At 46.1% G+C, this 11,790-nt stretch overlaps 2 protein-coding genes across 4 annotated transcripts; one reads left to right on the forward strand and one right to left on the reverse strand.

Moving 5' to 3' along the window:
• Positions 1-1,696: 1,696 nt before the first annotated feature.
• On the reverse strand, positions 1,697-7,492 carry LOC125550343 (serine/threonine-protein kinase MPS1-like). 3 transcript variants are annotated; one of them, XM_048713321.1, is made up of 6 exons: positions 7,081-7,492; positions 5,817-6,248; positions 4,885-5,654; positions 4,236-4,427; positions 2,995-3,156; positions 1,697-2,850 (listed from the first exon to the last, which is right to left on the reverse strand). In XM_048713321.1, the coding sequence occupies exons 1-6, from the start codon at positions 7,286-7,288 to the stop codon at positions 2,353-2,355; spliced, it is 2,262 nt and encodes a 753-aa protein (XP_048569278.1). In that variant the 5' UTR covers positions 7,289-7,492; the 3' UTR covers positions 1,697-2,352. The 3 variants fall into 3 exon arrangements, with proteins under 3 accessions (XP_048569278.1, XP_048569277.1, XP_048569276.1); XM_048713320.1 differs by having other exon boundaries at positions 4,885-5,657; XM_048713319.1 differs by having other exon boundaries at positions 4,885-5,732.
• Positions 7,493-7,743: 251 nt separating this feature from the next.
• Positions 7,744-11,782, forward strand: LOC125550344 (histone-lysine N-methyltransferase ASHR1-like). Its single transcript, XM_048713322.1, has 10 exons — positions 7,744-7,936; positions 8,141-8,286; positions 8,424-8,558; positions 8,673-8,727; positions 8,812-8,930; positions 10,721-10,809; positions 10,907-10,988; positions 11,111-11,209; positions 11,442-11,520; positions 11,630-11,782. The coding sequence occupies exons 1-10, from the start codon at positions 7,771-7,773 to the stop codon at positions 11,779-11,781; spliced, it is 1,122 nt and encodes a 373-aa protein (XP_048569279.1). The 5' UTR covers positions 7,744-7,770; the 3' UTR covers position 11,782.
• The last annotated feature ends 8 nt before the right edge of the window (positions 11,783-11,790 follow it).

Consider the following 11,790-nt stretch of genomic DNA (forward strand, 5'->3'; position numbering starts at 1 on the left):
GGTCGTGGGCCTCTTCATCGGCAACGTACTGGGCGCGGCCATCCTGACTTTGGGTCTCCTCGGGATCGTAGGCACCGCCATGCCGACCCTCGTAGATCACATCCTCCATGAACTGATTGTAGAAGGGGTCATCGACCGTTGGCGTTGGTGTTGGCATTCCGTCGAACAGTACGCGGGGGGACGACATGGTGCCCGTAAACGATGGTCGTGGTTGCTTTCTTTGCATCTCGACGGACGGCCGGCCGCCGCTACTGGACCCCGGCGTGACGTTGAGGTCGATGACGCCCGAGGGGCGCGGTGTGGACGGCGTGATCACGCCAACGTCCGACGACCCCGAAAAACGGGTCTGGCCGTCGTGCCTTGGCGGGGGAAATCCGGGCGACATAGGCGTGGTCCGCGACGTCGGCGACTGACAGTGGGGAGGCCTGGCGACCGACGAGTTTGTGCTCGCCGGGCCGATGGCCGATGTAGAGAAACCCGCCGGACGTCAAATGCCAAGCATGAGGAGGGTGTGCGCTTTGTTGACGATGGCCTCCTTCTCCTCGACCTCGGCCTTGCGCCGCGCGGCCTCCATCACATCGCGCTCGGCAGCGAACTTGGCCGCGGCGGTCTTGCCCTTGACGGCCGCCCTCTGGTTTCTCCTCTTCGCCGATTCCGCGTCCAACTTGGCGAGCTCCTCCGACGTGCATTCCGACCGTGGCTTCCTTGCACCCTTGGCCTTCTTCTTCTTCACCTTTCCGGGCGGGTCGACGGCCAGGCCGCGCGGAATTCGGCTGGGCGTCGGCCATGAACGGGGGAGGGTAGGTGGGGGGGGGGGGGGGGGGGGGGGAGGGTTTGAGGGAAAATGGCGCCAATTGGGGCGCGGGGGGTTTGCTTTGTGGCACCGACGAGCGGGCCAGTGGAGGACAAGAGTGCACGTCCCGCCCGTCCGCGCGCTGTCCATTTCACCCCCAAAACGACGCAAACTTGAGCCGGGATGGTTCAAAAATGGACAGAAAACGAACAAAGGTCTGTTCGCGCTCGCGCGCTGGGCCGTCTGGTTTATCCGTTCTGCACCAGACGAACGCACCCACAGGATGGGTCACGCGCTGGAGTTGGCCTGACGTGCACATTTTGGCGCGACAGCGGACGCAGCAAACCGAGCGAGTGCATTTTCACCACTCGGCATACGCGTGGCCGGCCCGTCTCCCGGGGCTCCCTGACCATCGCCTCCTGCGTACGCCGCTTGTGTGGTACTAGGCGAGTAATGGCGAACACAGAGCCACAGAGGGGAGAGCTGAGCAGCGCTGCCATGACCGTGATATGGGTCACGGCTTGCTGGCCACTGCACCGAGGGGGAGAGAAGCGGACGTATGTACCTGAGCATAGATAGCATTATTCGTTCATGTGCCCTTGCACTTGGATTACTACAAAAGATAATGCATGTGCTGCTGCATCTGCATCTGCATCTGCAAAGTGGAAAGCACCAACTCTTTCCACCAGATGGGGCTCGTCCGTCTAAAAAATCGTGCTTGGACAGTCCATAAGGTGCTGTGGGCTCGTGCGATGGGTTCACTCGTGTACGTACTAGCACAAAACATAATAATCAACCCATATTGGAGCACAGACAAGAGAACTGTGCCCACAAGCCACAACCAGCACCAGCGGGATGATTCCTGCGGTTGGTTTGATCACAACAATACCTCAAACGCCGACGGATCATCATCAAACGCGGCTAGGGAAGATGCTTCCTGCGCCCAACAACATACAGCTAAATACCTTCAATTCTAACATCAGTGAGTGAGTCCTGCCATGGCATTGTTTGCATCAACTTCCTCCTAACACCCGGGCACCAAGAATGCCCACCCCACTACCCAAACAACGCCTCCCTCTCCCTGCGACCCCAACTCATCATCATGCAGGTGCTATTTACATACAGATTACAACAGACGCTGTCACCTAAATTCAGGAACAAACAGACAAAAGGGAGACTAAAGCACCACCTGCCTAGTTCCTCATCTAACAGGAAGAAGAATCCTACCAAGGAAACCTCGTGTCACAAACGGTCAGCCCGATTACCGGTTGTTCTAGGAACAAACAAAATAAGCCGAAGAGGAGGGCATACATACACCAACGACGACCTCAGCACGACACATACATGGAATTCCTCAATGAAGTGCTGAACTTCCGTGACAACACAATGAGCCATAAAAATCGGTGACGGTCAGCCGCGAATCTTGTCCAACACCTGCAGTGCCTCAGTAGCTGTCTATCGAACCGTTGGAATTGATGTTTGATCTCAAGGAGAAGATGGCGCACGCTGAGCTGTAACATGCGCGCCACACCTCGACATGCCGTCAACGCTATGCTGTGTTACCTTCTAGTGCTTTGACTGCTTTGATCCTCCTCACACTTTGCAATCACGTCTCGAAGCTCGGAGCAAAGTCTGGCAACCTCGGGATTGTCCCAGTGTGGTCTGAGCTGGTCCATCAGCATGCTGCACGGATCAGGATCAGGGTTGATGGGAGGCAAATCCCGTGGCACGAGAGGGACAAGAAACGGGTGCTGAAGCAACTGAGGTATTCTCCACCGTTCATCTCGGTCCCAGGCCAGGCACCTTTGCATGAGATCAATAAGCCATGGGTTGTCGACCGGTTCATAACTGATCTTGTGGTTCCTATCGGTAACAGCTTTGAATTTGGTCCAGAAAGTCGTGTAGTCTGCAAATGGTGTCTTACCATACACCATCTGATAAAGAATACATCCAAGAGACCAGATATCAGTTGGCCGACCACACTTGAAAACGTTACCACTTGAATCTTGCTCATTACATAGCAATGCTTCGGGTGACATGTAGTTAAGTGTTCCTACCTGCGCTTTACAGGGAGAGATCAAAGATTAGCATGCCAGATACAACAAAACTTGATGTGATTGGTCAGTAATATTCTTAGTAATACAACAAGTATATGCAATGGCAGAAATAAACGAGCAAAAGCAAGTTGCATCCCATGGTACCTGAGAATCACGCTGAATGTTTGTCGTATCATTCATTATAGCTTTGGCAATGCCAAAGTCTATTAGCTTCAGTGATCCCTTCACAAGCATAAAATTTGCAGGCTTCAGATCGGAATGCACTATCCGTTCCTCATGTATTGTATTGACTGCTTCAAGCATTTGCTGAATCACAAAACAAGGTAAATTTGAGAAGGCGCTAGGATTTTTGAAATTCAGAATGAAATAACCACTTATCTGAAAATATTCATCATTAATAATGCAGGCACAGGTTCTAGCAACCGACGTCCCCAAAATGCAAGGAGTATTTTGATTAATTAGGAGAAGGTTTGGGCCAACAAAGACATGTGGTTTATGTGACATAAAATTGATGTTATTAGAAATGATTGCATTTCTATATATCACACACACAACCACACACTAATCAATTAATTATTGGTCAAAGCCTTGTCTCAATGAATCACTACACATTACATGTTGGGACGGAGCAAGTATATGTTTAACAGAGCCAAATAAACACATGCATGCTTAAAATTTTGCACATGCCAATATTACGCAATACTCCCTCCTTCCCATTTTGTTAGGCGCATTAGATTTTCATGCAATCCCAATATGTAAGGCAAATGCAGCCAATCTCCTCTCTTGAGTAGTTATTGAGGATCGCTAATTTCATGGAGGTAGTCAAAAGAGATCGTGCATGCATCCTTCCTTTTTTCCTGAGCCGTGATTGCCTCCCTCTACGATGGTTCAACTAGCGATTAATTGGTGCGCTAATCTTCGTGCTAATACTAATACGCCTAATAATATGGGAAGGAGGAAGTATATCATAGTCGACTACATTACTTCCAGCTCTATCAGTATAAAATATTAACCTACATTGCACATAAGATGTATTGGGGCTTAGTACAAACTTTAAAAGCACAGTAACTCAATAGAATGTGTGAACATTAACCTAAGCAGGACACATACAAATGAACAATGGAAAATTGTGTAGCAGTTGGGAAGAGGCAATGCAATTAAAAAACTGGAACAATATTTCTGAGATAAATTGATAAAATACTCTAAAATAAGTTAACAAGATTTGGTTCACCGAGTAAACTGCAACAACTTTTTAATGTTGATTTGAAGATTGGGAAGAAAAGCTTGCATCAAAGGTATCCACCTACATTCTAGTTCATAGTTAAGCTAATTGTCCTCTACTCAAGCCTTATGCTATTACTTAAATCGAATTAAATAAAGGTTACCTGCCAATAAAACCGCAGCCAATTTTCATCTATTTTCATATTTGAGTTGTTCCTCTCCTTCCACTTCTGAGCAACCATATGTGCTAAATCAATTTCGCCAAACTCAAGGACCATGTAAATGTATTGATCATCCTTAATTTTTCCATCCCGAGGTGAGATAGGGCCTTCTTTAAGTAAATTTTTATCAGTGACCTGGTACATGCCAAAAGCCTTAGGCAGATTAGATAATATTTCCAATATACAGTGAAAGTATCCTGTGCACAGTGCTGCCGCTAAATACTACTCCCTCTGTAAACTAATATAGAATGCGTGAACATTAACCCCTGGCAGTGAAGTTTAAAAATATCAAGCAATGGAAATTTCAAACGACATGATTTTGTTATGCATTCACCTGAAGGGCAAAAGTTACGAGAGAAGTTCTAGACAATACAAGGAGCAGAGGGAACAAGAAGCTTCGAGTTCAAAGACAATAGAAGTTAATTTTCTGTACGGCATAATAAATAAACTAAAATATCATAGCATCCCTCTGCATTTAATAAAATACTCCGAGAACACAGAAAATGAGTCCGATAACTCAATAGAGATGCTGTGTACAAGTATCAAGTTATATGCAGCCCAAAACTAGTAGAGATAAGGTTAATACCAGTACCTCGTAATCAATTAGCTGTATGATGTTACTCTTTCCTTTCAGCTTATTTAGGTAACCGATTTCTTGGCAAAAGCCATATGCCGTCGGGTAGTCACGACCTTTAAGCTTTATCTTTTTCAGGGCGTATATTGCACGTTCCATTGATATAACTTTGTGAACTTCACTGCTGCCACCAGAACCTATTTTACCAAGTTTCTGATAAAGTTTCCCGTTCACCTTAAAGAAATGTTCAGGATCATAACCCTTTTTTCGGCGCTCCTTCTGATCCCTGTTTGCTTGCGAAGTACCCCCATCCTTGGCAGACGTAGATTGTTCATTAGCAGATAACCCTTGGCCTTGGGATGGCAAACCTCCATTGCCAGGGGCAGCTTTGTCCGTTGTATTAGGAACCTGATGGTTTTTAGGATTCCAATCACCAACACTTGATGGCATTGCAGCTTCTTGCTGTTTGGGAGGGACACTACCTGGTATAGCTGCAGATGATTCCACTGTACATTCAGGCATCTGCATTGGCGAAGCATATCGGCTACTCTGAGGAACTCGTGTATTTTGCCCTGAATGTAGTGATACAGCAGTAACAGAAGAACCAACGACAGAGCAACGGGTCATTGGCTCTCCATGATTCTGATTACAAGCTTCTTCAGTCCCTTTTTGAGGCAAATTTGCTGCATCATACTTGACATCCATCTCAACTGGTGCACCAGCTAGCTCAAGCTTCTGATGTTTCCCGCCTTGATCATGTGCTGCTTGAGCCACATGATAATTATCTCCTGCTGACAATGAAACAGAATGCAGATAAGACAACATACTGTCCATTCTACTGTCAGTGGTTACTCCTACATTCTCACCTGCAATGTAAACCGGTAACTAAATACAGAAACAGGTCTGCATTTAACTTTACAAAATAGCCAGAGTCAAAAAAGGAATCTTACCCTGAGAAGTTAAGTGTGAATCGCCAACTGAATAAAACTGATCTTTCTTGAAACCGACGGCCACTGATGCATTTCGAGATGTGATCCGAGATGAAGAAACATCTAACGACGACTTATTCCTGTCCACAAACACATCCATTTCATTCTTCTGCTGGTCGTTTTGACCAGCAATCTGATTATGGCCATCTGTGATAGTACTCAACATGGAAGGTGTAGTCAACATGTCGTTTTGATTTGATGCCAGTACTCCTGCACCAGCGTTAACATCCTTTTGATCAGGTGACACCTTTTGCAACCTGGAGGCCGCCAGCACGCCTCTCTGCTTCTGCATAGCCATTCCTCCAGAACTCTCTCTAACAGAAGGGCTGGTACCAGCTTTTGCTGGCCCCTCACCTCGAGGCAACAGGATACGAGTTGCACGCTGTGTTGTACCTGAGGCAAGTTCAAGTTAAAACAAGATGACAACGCATTTTAGACAAATTCGGTTGTAAACGAGCATCTTTCTCTGTAGCAGGGACAGGGAATAGAATCGGAAAGACAATTTAACTGTAATTCTTACCGGGAACAGGGCCTACCACAAAAATGTTTTTTTACCAGGACGATAACTCAGCTTTATGTTAAAATTCCACATATAACATTACAATATTTCATTTATTCCAAATATTTTCTAGTATGTGAAGAAAAGGTCTAGACTCTGTATAGACGGAATCTATCTAAAGAAAAGTCTAGCTTCCGTATAGACAGAATCTAAATTAATATAATCCATGAGAAGAAAAGGTCTAGATTCCATATAGACGGAAATCTGAGATACAAACCGCATAGGAATTTTGCAAAAAAAAAACATCAAACTAATTTCTAGGATTTTAAAACTGAGCTCAAGTCTGAAACTTTAAAACCATTTTTTCCTTAATCAAGCTGCAGTGAATATACAATTGCATTGCGGAGCAACTGAGAGGAAATGTGATATTACAACCCTCGGATAACAAACAATATCTCGCTTCAATCTAATTTGCCACACCGATTGATAGACTTTCTAGAACGTCTTTTTGACATAGCCTTACAAAATAAGCACATCACAGCTCACCATCCGCAAACAAAAGTAGAGCTAGCACTAACAGTCAGGATCTACTTGCAGGTTCATTTCCCGTGTCCTGAAGCTACTGCGTGTTAACTTGGTTCGATTTGCAGGTGACAAACGTTGAACTAGATGCATAACCCTAGATGGAAGCAGCAACGCTTAGGCCTAGGGTGTGGCTGAGCTCACCGAGAGGCCTCTGGCGCTTGCAGGCCGCATGGATCTGGCCCAGGAAGTCGAGAGGGTCGCCCGTGACGGTGGAGGAGGAGGAGGAGCCCGAGGAGGAGGTGAGGTTGGTGTGGCCCGTGTCCCCGGCGGCGGGGAACGTGTTGCTCCTGCCGGCGGCCGCGGCGTCGTCGGGGGCCGGGGGGCGGAGGAAGTTACCCCTCCTCTCCATCGGCTGCGTCGGGGCAGGCGGTGGGGCCCAGCGGCATCTCGCCGGAGAGGCGGACCGGGTGGGGGAGAGGCCCTAGGGTTCCGGAGCTCGAGGCGGCCGCTCCGGGGGTCGCGGAGGGGGACGCTCGGAGCCGGCGGATTCCCGGCGCTGTACGCGCGCGGTGGTGCGGCGCGGGCGCGGCGGCGGCCGTGGGACGGGGAGCCGGAGCGAGGGGGGGGGGGGGGGGGGGGGGTTGGGGCAGGAGGGAATGGCGACGGAGCCCCCAAATTTTGAAATGGAAGCCGAGCGAGCAGGACGACGGAGCAAAACCTTTTTTTTTTGCCACAAATGCCGCCGCCGTGCTGGTTGGGCTAGCAGGGCCTCCTGGCCGAAGCCCAGTTTTAGTACTCGGTATGGGCTTTAATCAGTCAGGTAGCCCGTCTGGCCCGGTTAAGTCGGCCTCACTACTTCCAGCGCGGTGGGGCTCAACTGTTTCTGCTCTGATGATTTCTCAAGCGTCCGGTGAAGCAAGCGGCGGAGCGTCCCCGCGGCAAGGGATGGCGGCGTGGGCGGAGCAGCTGCAGCGCGAGCTCGCCGGCCGCGGCCTCGCCGTCGCCTCCGTTCCAGGGAAGGGCCGCGGCCTCGTCGCCTCCCGCAGCTTCTTCCCCGGTAACCCCGCCCTCCCTTCCCTCGGTCGCAGCCGTTCTTTGCCCCTATACGCTGACCTGCCCGCGAACCGCTCGGTGAAATGCCCAGATGAATGGCACACGTAGTTGTTGCCGGGATGGACGATACTGGTCCTTGAGTCGAGCTTGGCCCGCTGGTTTATGTATAATCAAGCTCATGTGGTGGGATTCTCCGGCGGTTTTGCAGGGGAGGTCATTATTTGCCAAGAACCCTATGCTTCTACGCCCAACAGGATTTCGGTTGGATCGAGCTGCGACCACTGCTTCGCCTCCGGCAACCTGAGGAAGTGCTCGGTTTGTCGAGTAGCTTGGTACTGTGGGAGCGTGTGCCAGGTGCTGACTCTGCCCTTCAATTGTTTCACGTTGTTGATGGACAGATACATACTTCTGTGGCCATGCGTAAATATTCTTTGTACTGATTGTTATGCGTTCAGTGATGTCACTTCTTTCAGTGAAATTTTGTTACGCAGAAAGAAGAATGGAAGCTGCATCAACTTGAGTGTCAAGCCATCTCAGCGCTGACAGAGGAAAGGAAGAAGATGCTTACTCCTACAATCTGTTTGATGGTGAAGCTTATACTAAGAAGAAAACTGCAAAGCGAGAAGGTATTGGGCTGGTTTGGTCTATTCCTGACAAAAACTTTCTGTACAGTACCTCTGTATTTTCAGTGCATCAGTGTTAGCTGCATCCTGTTAGCTTGATACTACTTGTATTTCCAGGCCATTCCATCTTCAGCAACAGATAACTACGATCTAGTGGATGCGTTGGAGTCCCGTATCCTGCCCACTTGACACATTGATTCATGATAAATTATAAAGATTATGCTTTGTGAGTGTTGGATTGACTTCGCATGAATAGACATCTCGAAGGTTGATGATAATCAATTGGTCCTCTATGCTCAGATGGCCAATCTTGTGCAGCTGATTCTCCCTTCAATTGAACTTGATCTTAAGGAAATTGCACATACTTTTTCTAAGGTAATGCCCAATTGCCCATAATATGTTTTTGTCCTTAGGATCTTAAATGTTTTAACTGCTATGGTAGACAGAGATTCAAATTAATTATGCGATGCATTATGCTGATGAAAACAGCTGGTTTCAGGTGTTATTGTGAGTGTTTGATGCCTTTGTGTTTCTCTACTCTGATAGCTTTTTAATTTCTGAACGTTGAGATCGAGTGTTTGGTCTGAACCCCTCAGAGATGTCCTAGAACTTGCTAATCCTGACAGATCTCGAAAAGGGTGGTGGCACTAGAACCAAATCTACATGCACATCAAAACTTTCTATCTTAGCCAAGCTAGCACCTCTGCCCCGCCTTTTCCTCCCTTGTTAAGTCCTAATTTCCTGATATCTCAAGTAACCAAGGACTCATATGGTCTTGTTTGAGTAGAGTAAAATCAGGTCTATATACTTCCTGTGTAGATAAACCAGCATGCTACTGGAGAAAAGACGTGTGTTCTCCAAATATTGTGAAATGAGCCCTTTTTGTAAATCGAAAAGCACACTTTACAGTTAAAAAAAATGTAGTTCTTTATGCAAGTACATATACATTCTTACTAACCTGTAAAATTTGATAATATGTTTATTTAAGGGCTACACAAAAAAAGAAATGTATGTGGATCTATAATAGACGCTGTTCGGTATTATAGATCCACATATTTGTTGTTTCTGCACCCCACAAATGAAAACAGTTATTATCGTTTTTTTACATCATGTAGAACACATCTATAGGTACACGTGGAATTGTTTTCAATTTTTTATGAAACTTTGAAATATGATTTTTTTTAAAAAAAAATTGGACACAGGGGACCTGGGAGCTAAAACACCTCTCTCATGTTGTCGTAATACTTATTCTACCCCAGTTATACAATTTGCTGTGTTCTTCGGTCATTGCTATCAATAGTTTGGATCATTTTCCAATGAAGAGTATAGAAACACAAGGGCATCAAACACTCAATATTTTGAACTTGATCTGAAGGAAATTGCACATACTTTTTCTAAGGTAATGCCCAATGTTCTGATAGCAAAGCACTAAATTAAAGTGTGTCTCCGCCTAGACCATGGCCATGTTGAGATCGAGTGAATGCTCGGATGGTAGCTATGCCTCACAAGGTGTGGACTCCGACCTTTCGTTGTCGCATTTCTAGGTGCCTGACTCTTCTTTATTATAAGGACACCGAGGGGCATCTTCCCCTTGAATGATTGGAGTTTGTTTTAGAGCATAGTCATTTTCTGTAATTCTAGTCCTTTGTGTAAACAGAAGTTGGCATTGTGTATTGTCACGTGCTTGAGATCTTAGCTGTAATTGGAAGCCTTAGACCCAACCCCCTGGGCTTGGGCAGTGCCGTGATTGCAGTGCAGCCGACCCAAGTACAGGTGTGCAACTGTGGGAAGGGCTGGGTTCGGAGACAAATCTCCCTTTTCTTGTTAATTATTTCTTGCTTGATAATAAAACTGTGCCCAAGTCCTTTTAAAGACTGGCCCTAACAAAGTGATATAATCAAACCTCAAATGTAACTGGAAGTAAATATATTAACTTGGAAGGAAGCAAATAAAAGATAGCTCTATGTCGGCCTGCAACATCCACCTGGCTTTCCCATCACCTGCAGTTTTGTTTCCTGTCCCTACCGACAGTAACTGATCAACTTACTGTCGGAGCTCTAGCCTTGTCGTGCCGGTGGTAGTGGTAGCACCACATGACACCTTATGATACATAACTTATTTATGAAATAAGTGTGATTGGTTTATTGTCTTCTACATGTGTGCAGTTCGCCTGCAATGCTCATACCATATGTGATCCTGAACTGAGGCCCCTTGGGACTGGACTGTTTCCTGCTATATCAATTATTAACCACAGGTAGTATCTGAGCTTTTGTTCACCTGTTTAGCATTTCTCTCAGATTTGATCATTTGTTAAATCATTGTATTTGTATTTACCCTTTTTTGGTATAAAGTTGTGTACCAAATGCAGTTTTGCTTTTTGAGGGTCGGACTGCATATGTACGCGCGTTGCAACCCTTGAGTAGCTATACTGAGGTAAGGAATCTATTTTTTGGTCTTCTGCCTTCGTCATTCATTTGTTAATATGCATGCTATGCTTTCTTTTTCTTTACATTTCCTCTCATTCTGGAGAATGTTGGATGAATATGCTTTGTCAGGTATCAATAAGTTACATCGAAACTGCAGCAACCACTTTGAAGAGACACAATGATCTCAAGCAGTACTTCTTCACCTGCACATGTACCCGATGTATTAAGGTTTTCCATTCTGGTTCCCCGCTTTTTTATTTTCCCCAGGAAATTAACATCTGACGGGGGCATATAATATGCACTAGCACCTTTGAGGTTCTGCTAGTGTACTAGGCCACTAACAAGCACATTTATAACATGTGAAAAATACAGAAAAAAATCATGACATATATATGATATATATGTACCTTGCTACAAAATTTCAAGTCAGAGCTCTGTTACATTTTCGTCAATGTTACAGGATTCTGAGGAAGATGCTCTCCTGGAGGGATACAGATGCAAGGACCAAAAGTGTGATGGCTTTCTGCTGCCTGACTCGGGTTGGTTGGAAATTAGGAAAATAATAAATGAAGAGATGCAACAAAGAAAATACTAAACCATAAGCAATTGTTCTTTATCTTACATTCTATCTCTATTCAACATCTCCAGGAAAGAAGGCTTATGCATGCCAGAAATGTAGCATTTCTAGAGATGAAGAAGAGGTAAAGAAGGTGTCAAGTGAAATATTACTGTTGTCTGACAAAGCTTCTTCGTTTCTTTCATCTGGAAGTATCCTTCGCTATCATTTTTTTCTGAAATAAATATATCTA

This window comes from Triticum urartu, chromosome 4 (assembly GCF_003073215.2).
Source record: "Triticum urartu cultivar G1812 chromosome 4, Tu2.1, whole genome shotgun sequence".
Taxonomy (NCBI): domain Eukaryota; kingdom Viridiplantae; phylum Streptophyta; class Magnoliopsida; order Poales; family Poaceae; genus Triticum; species Triticum urartu.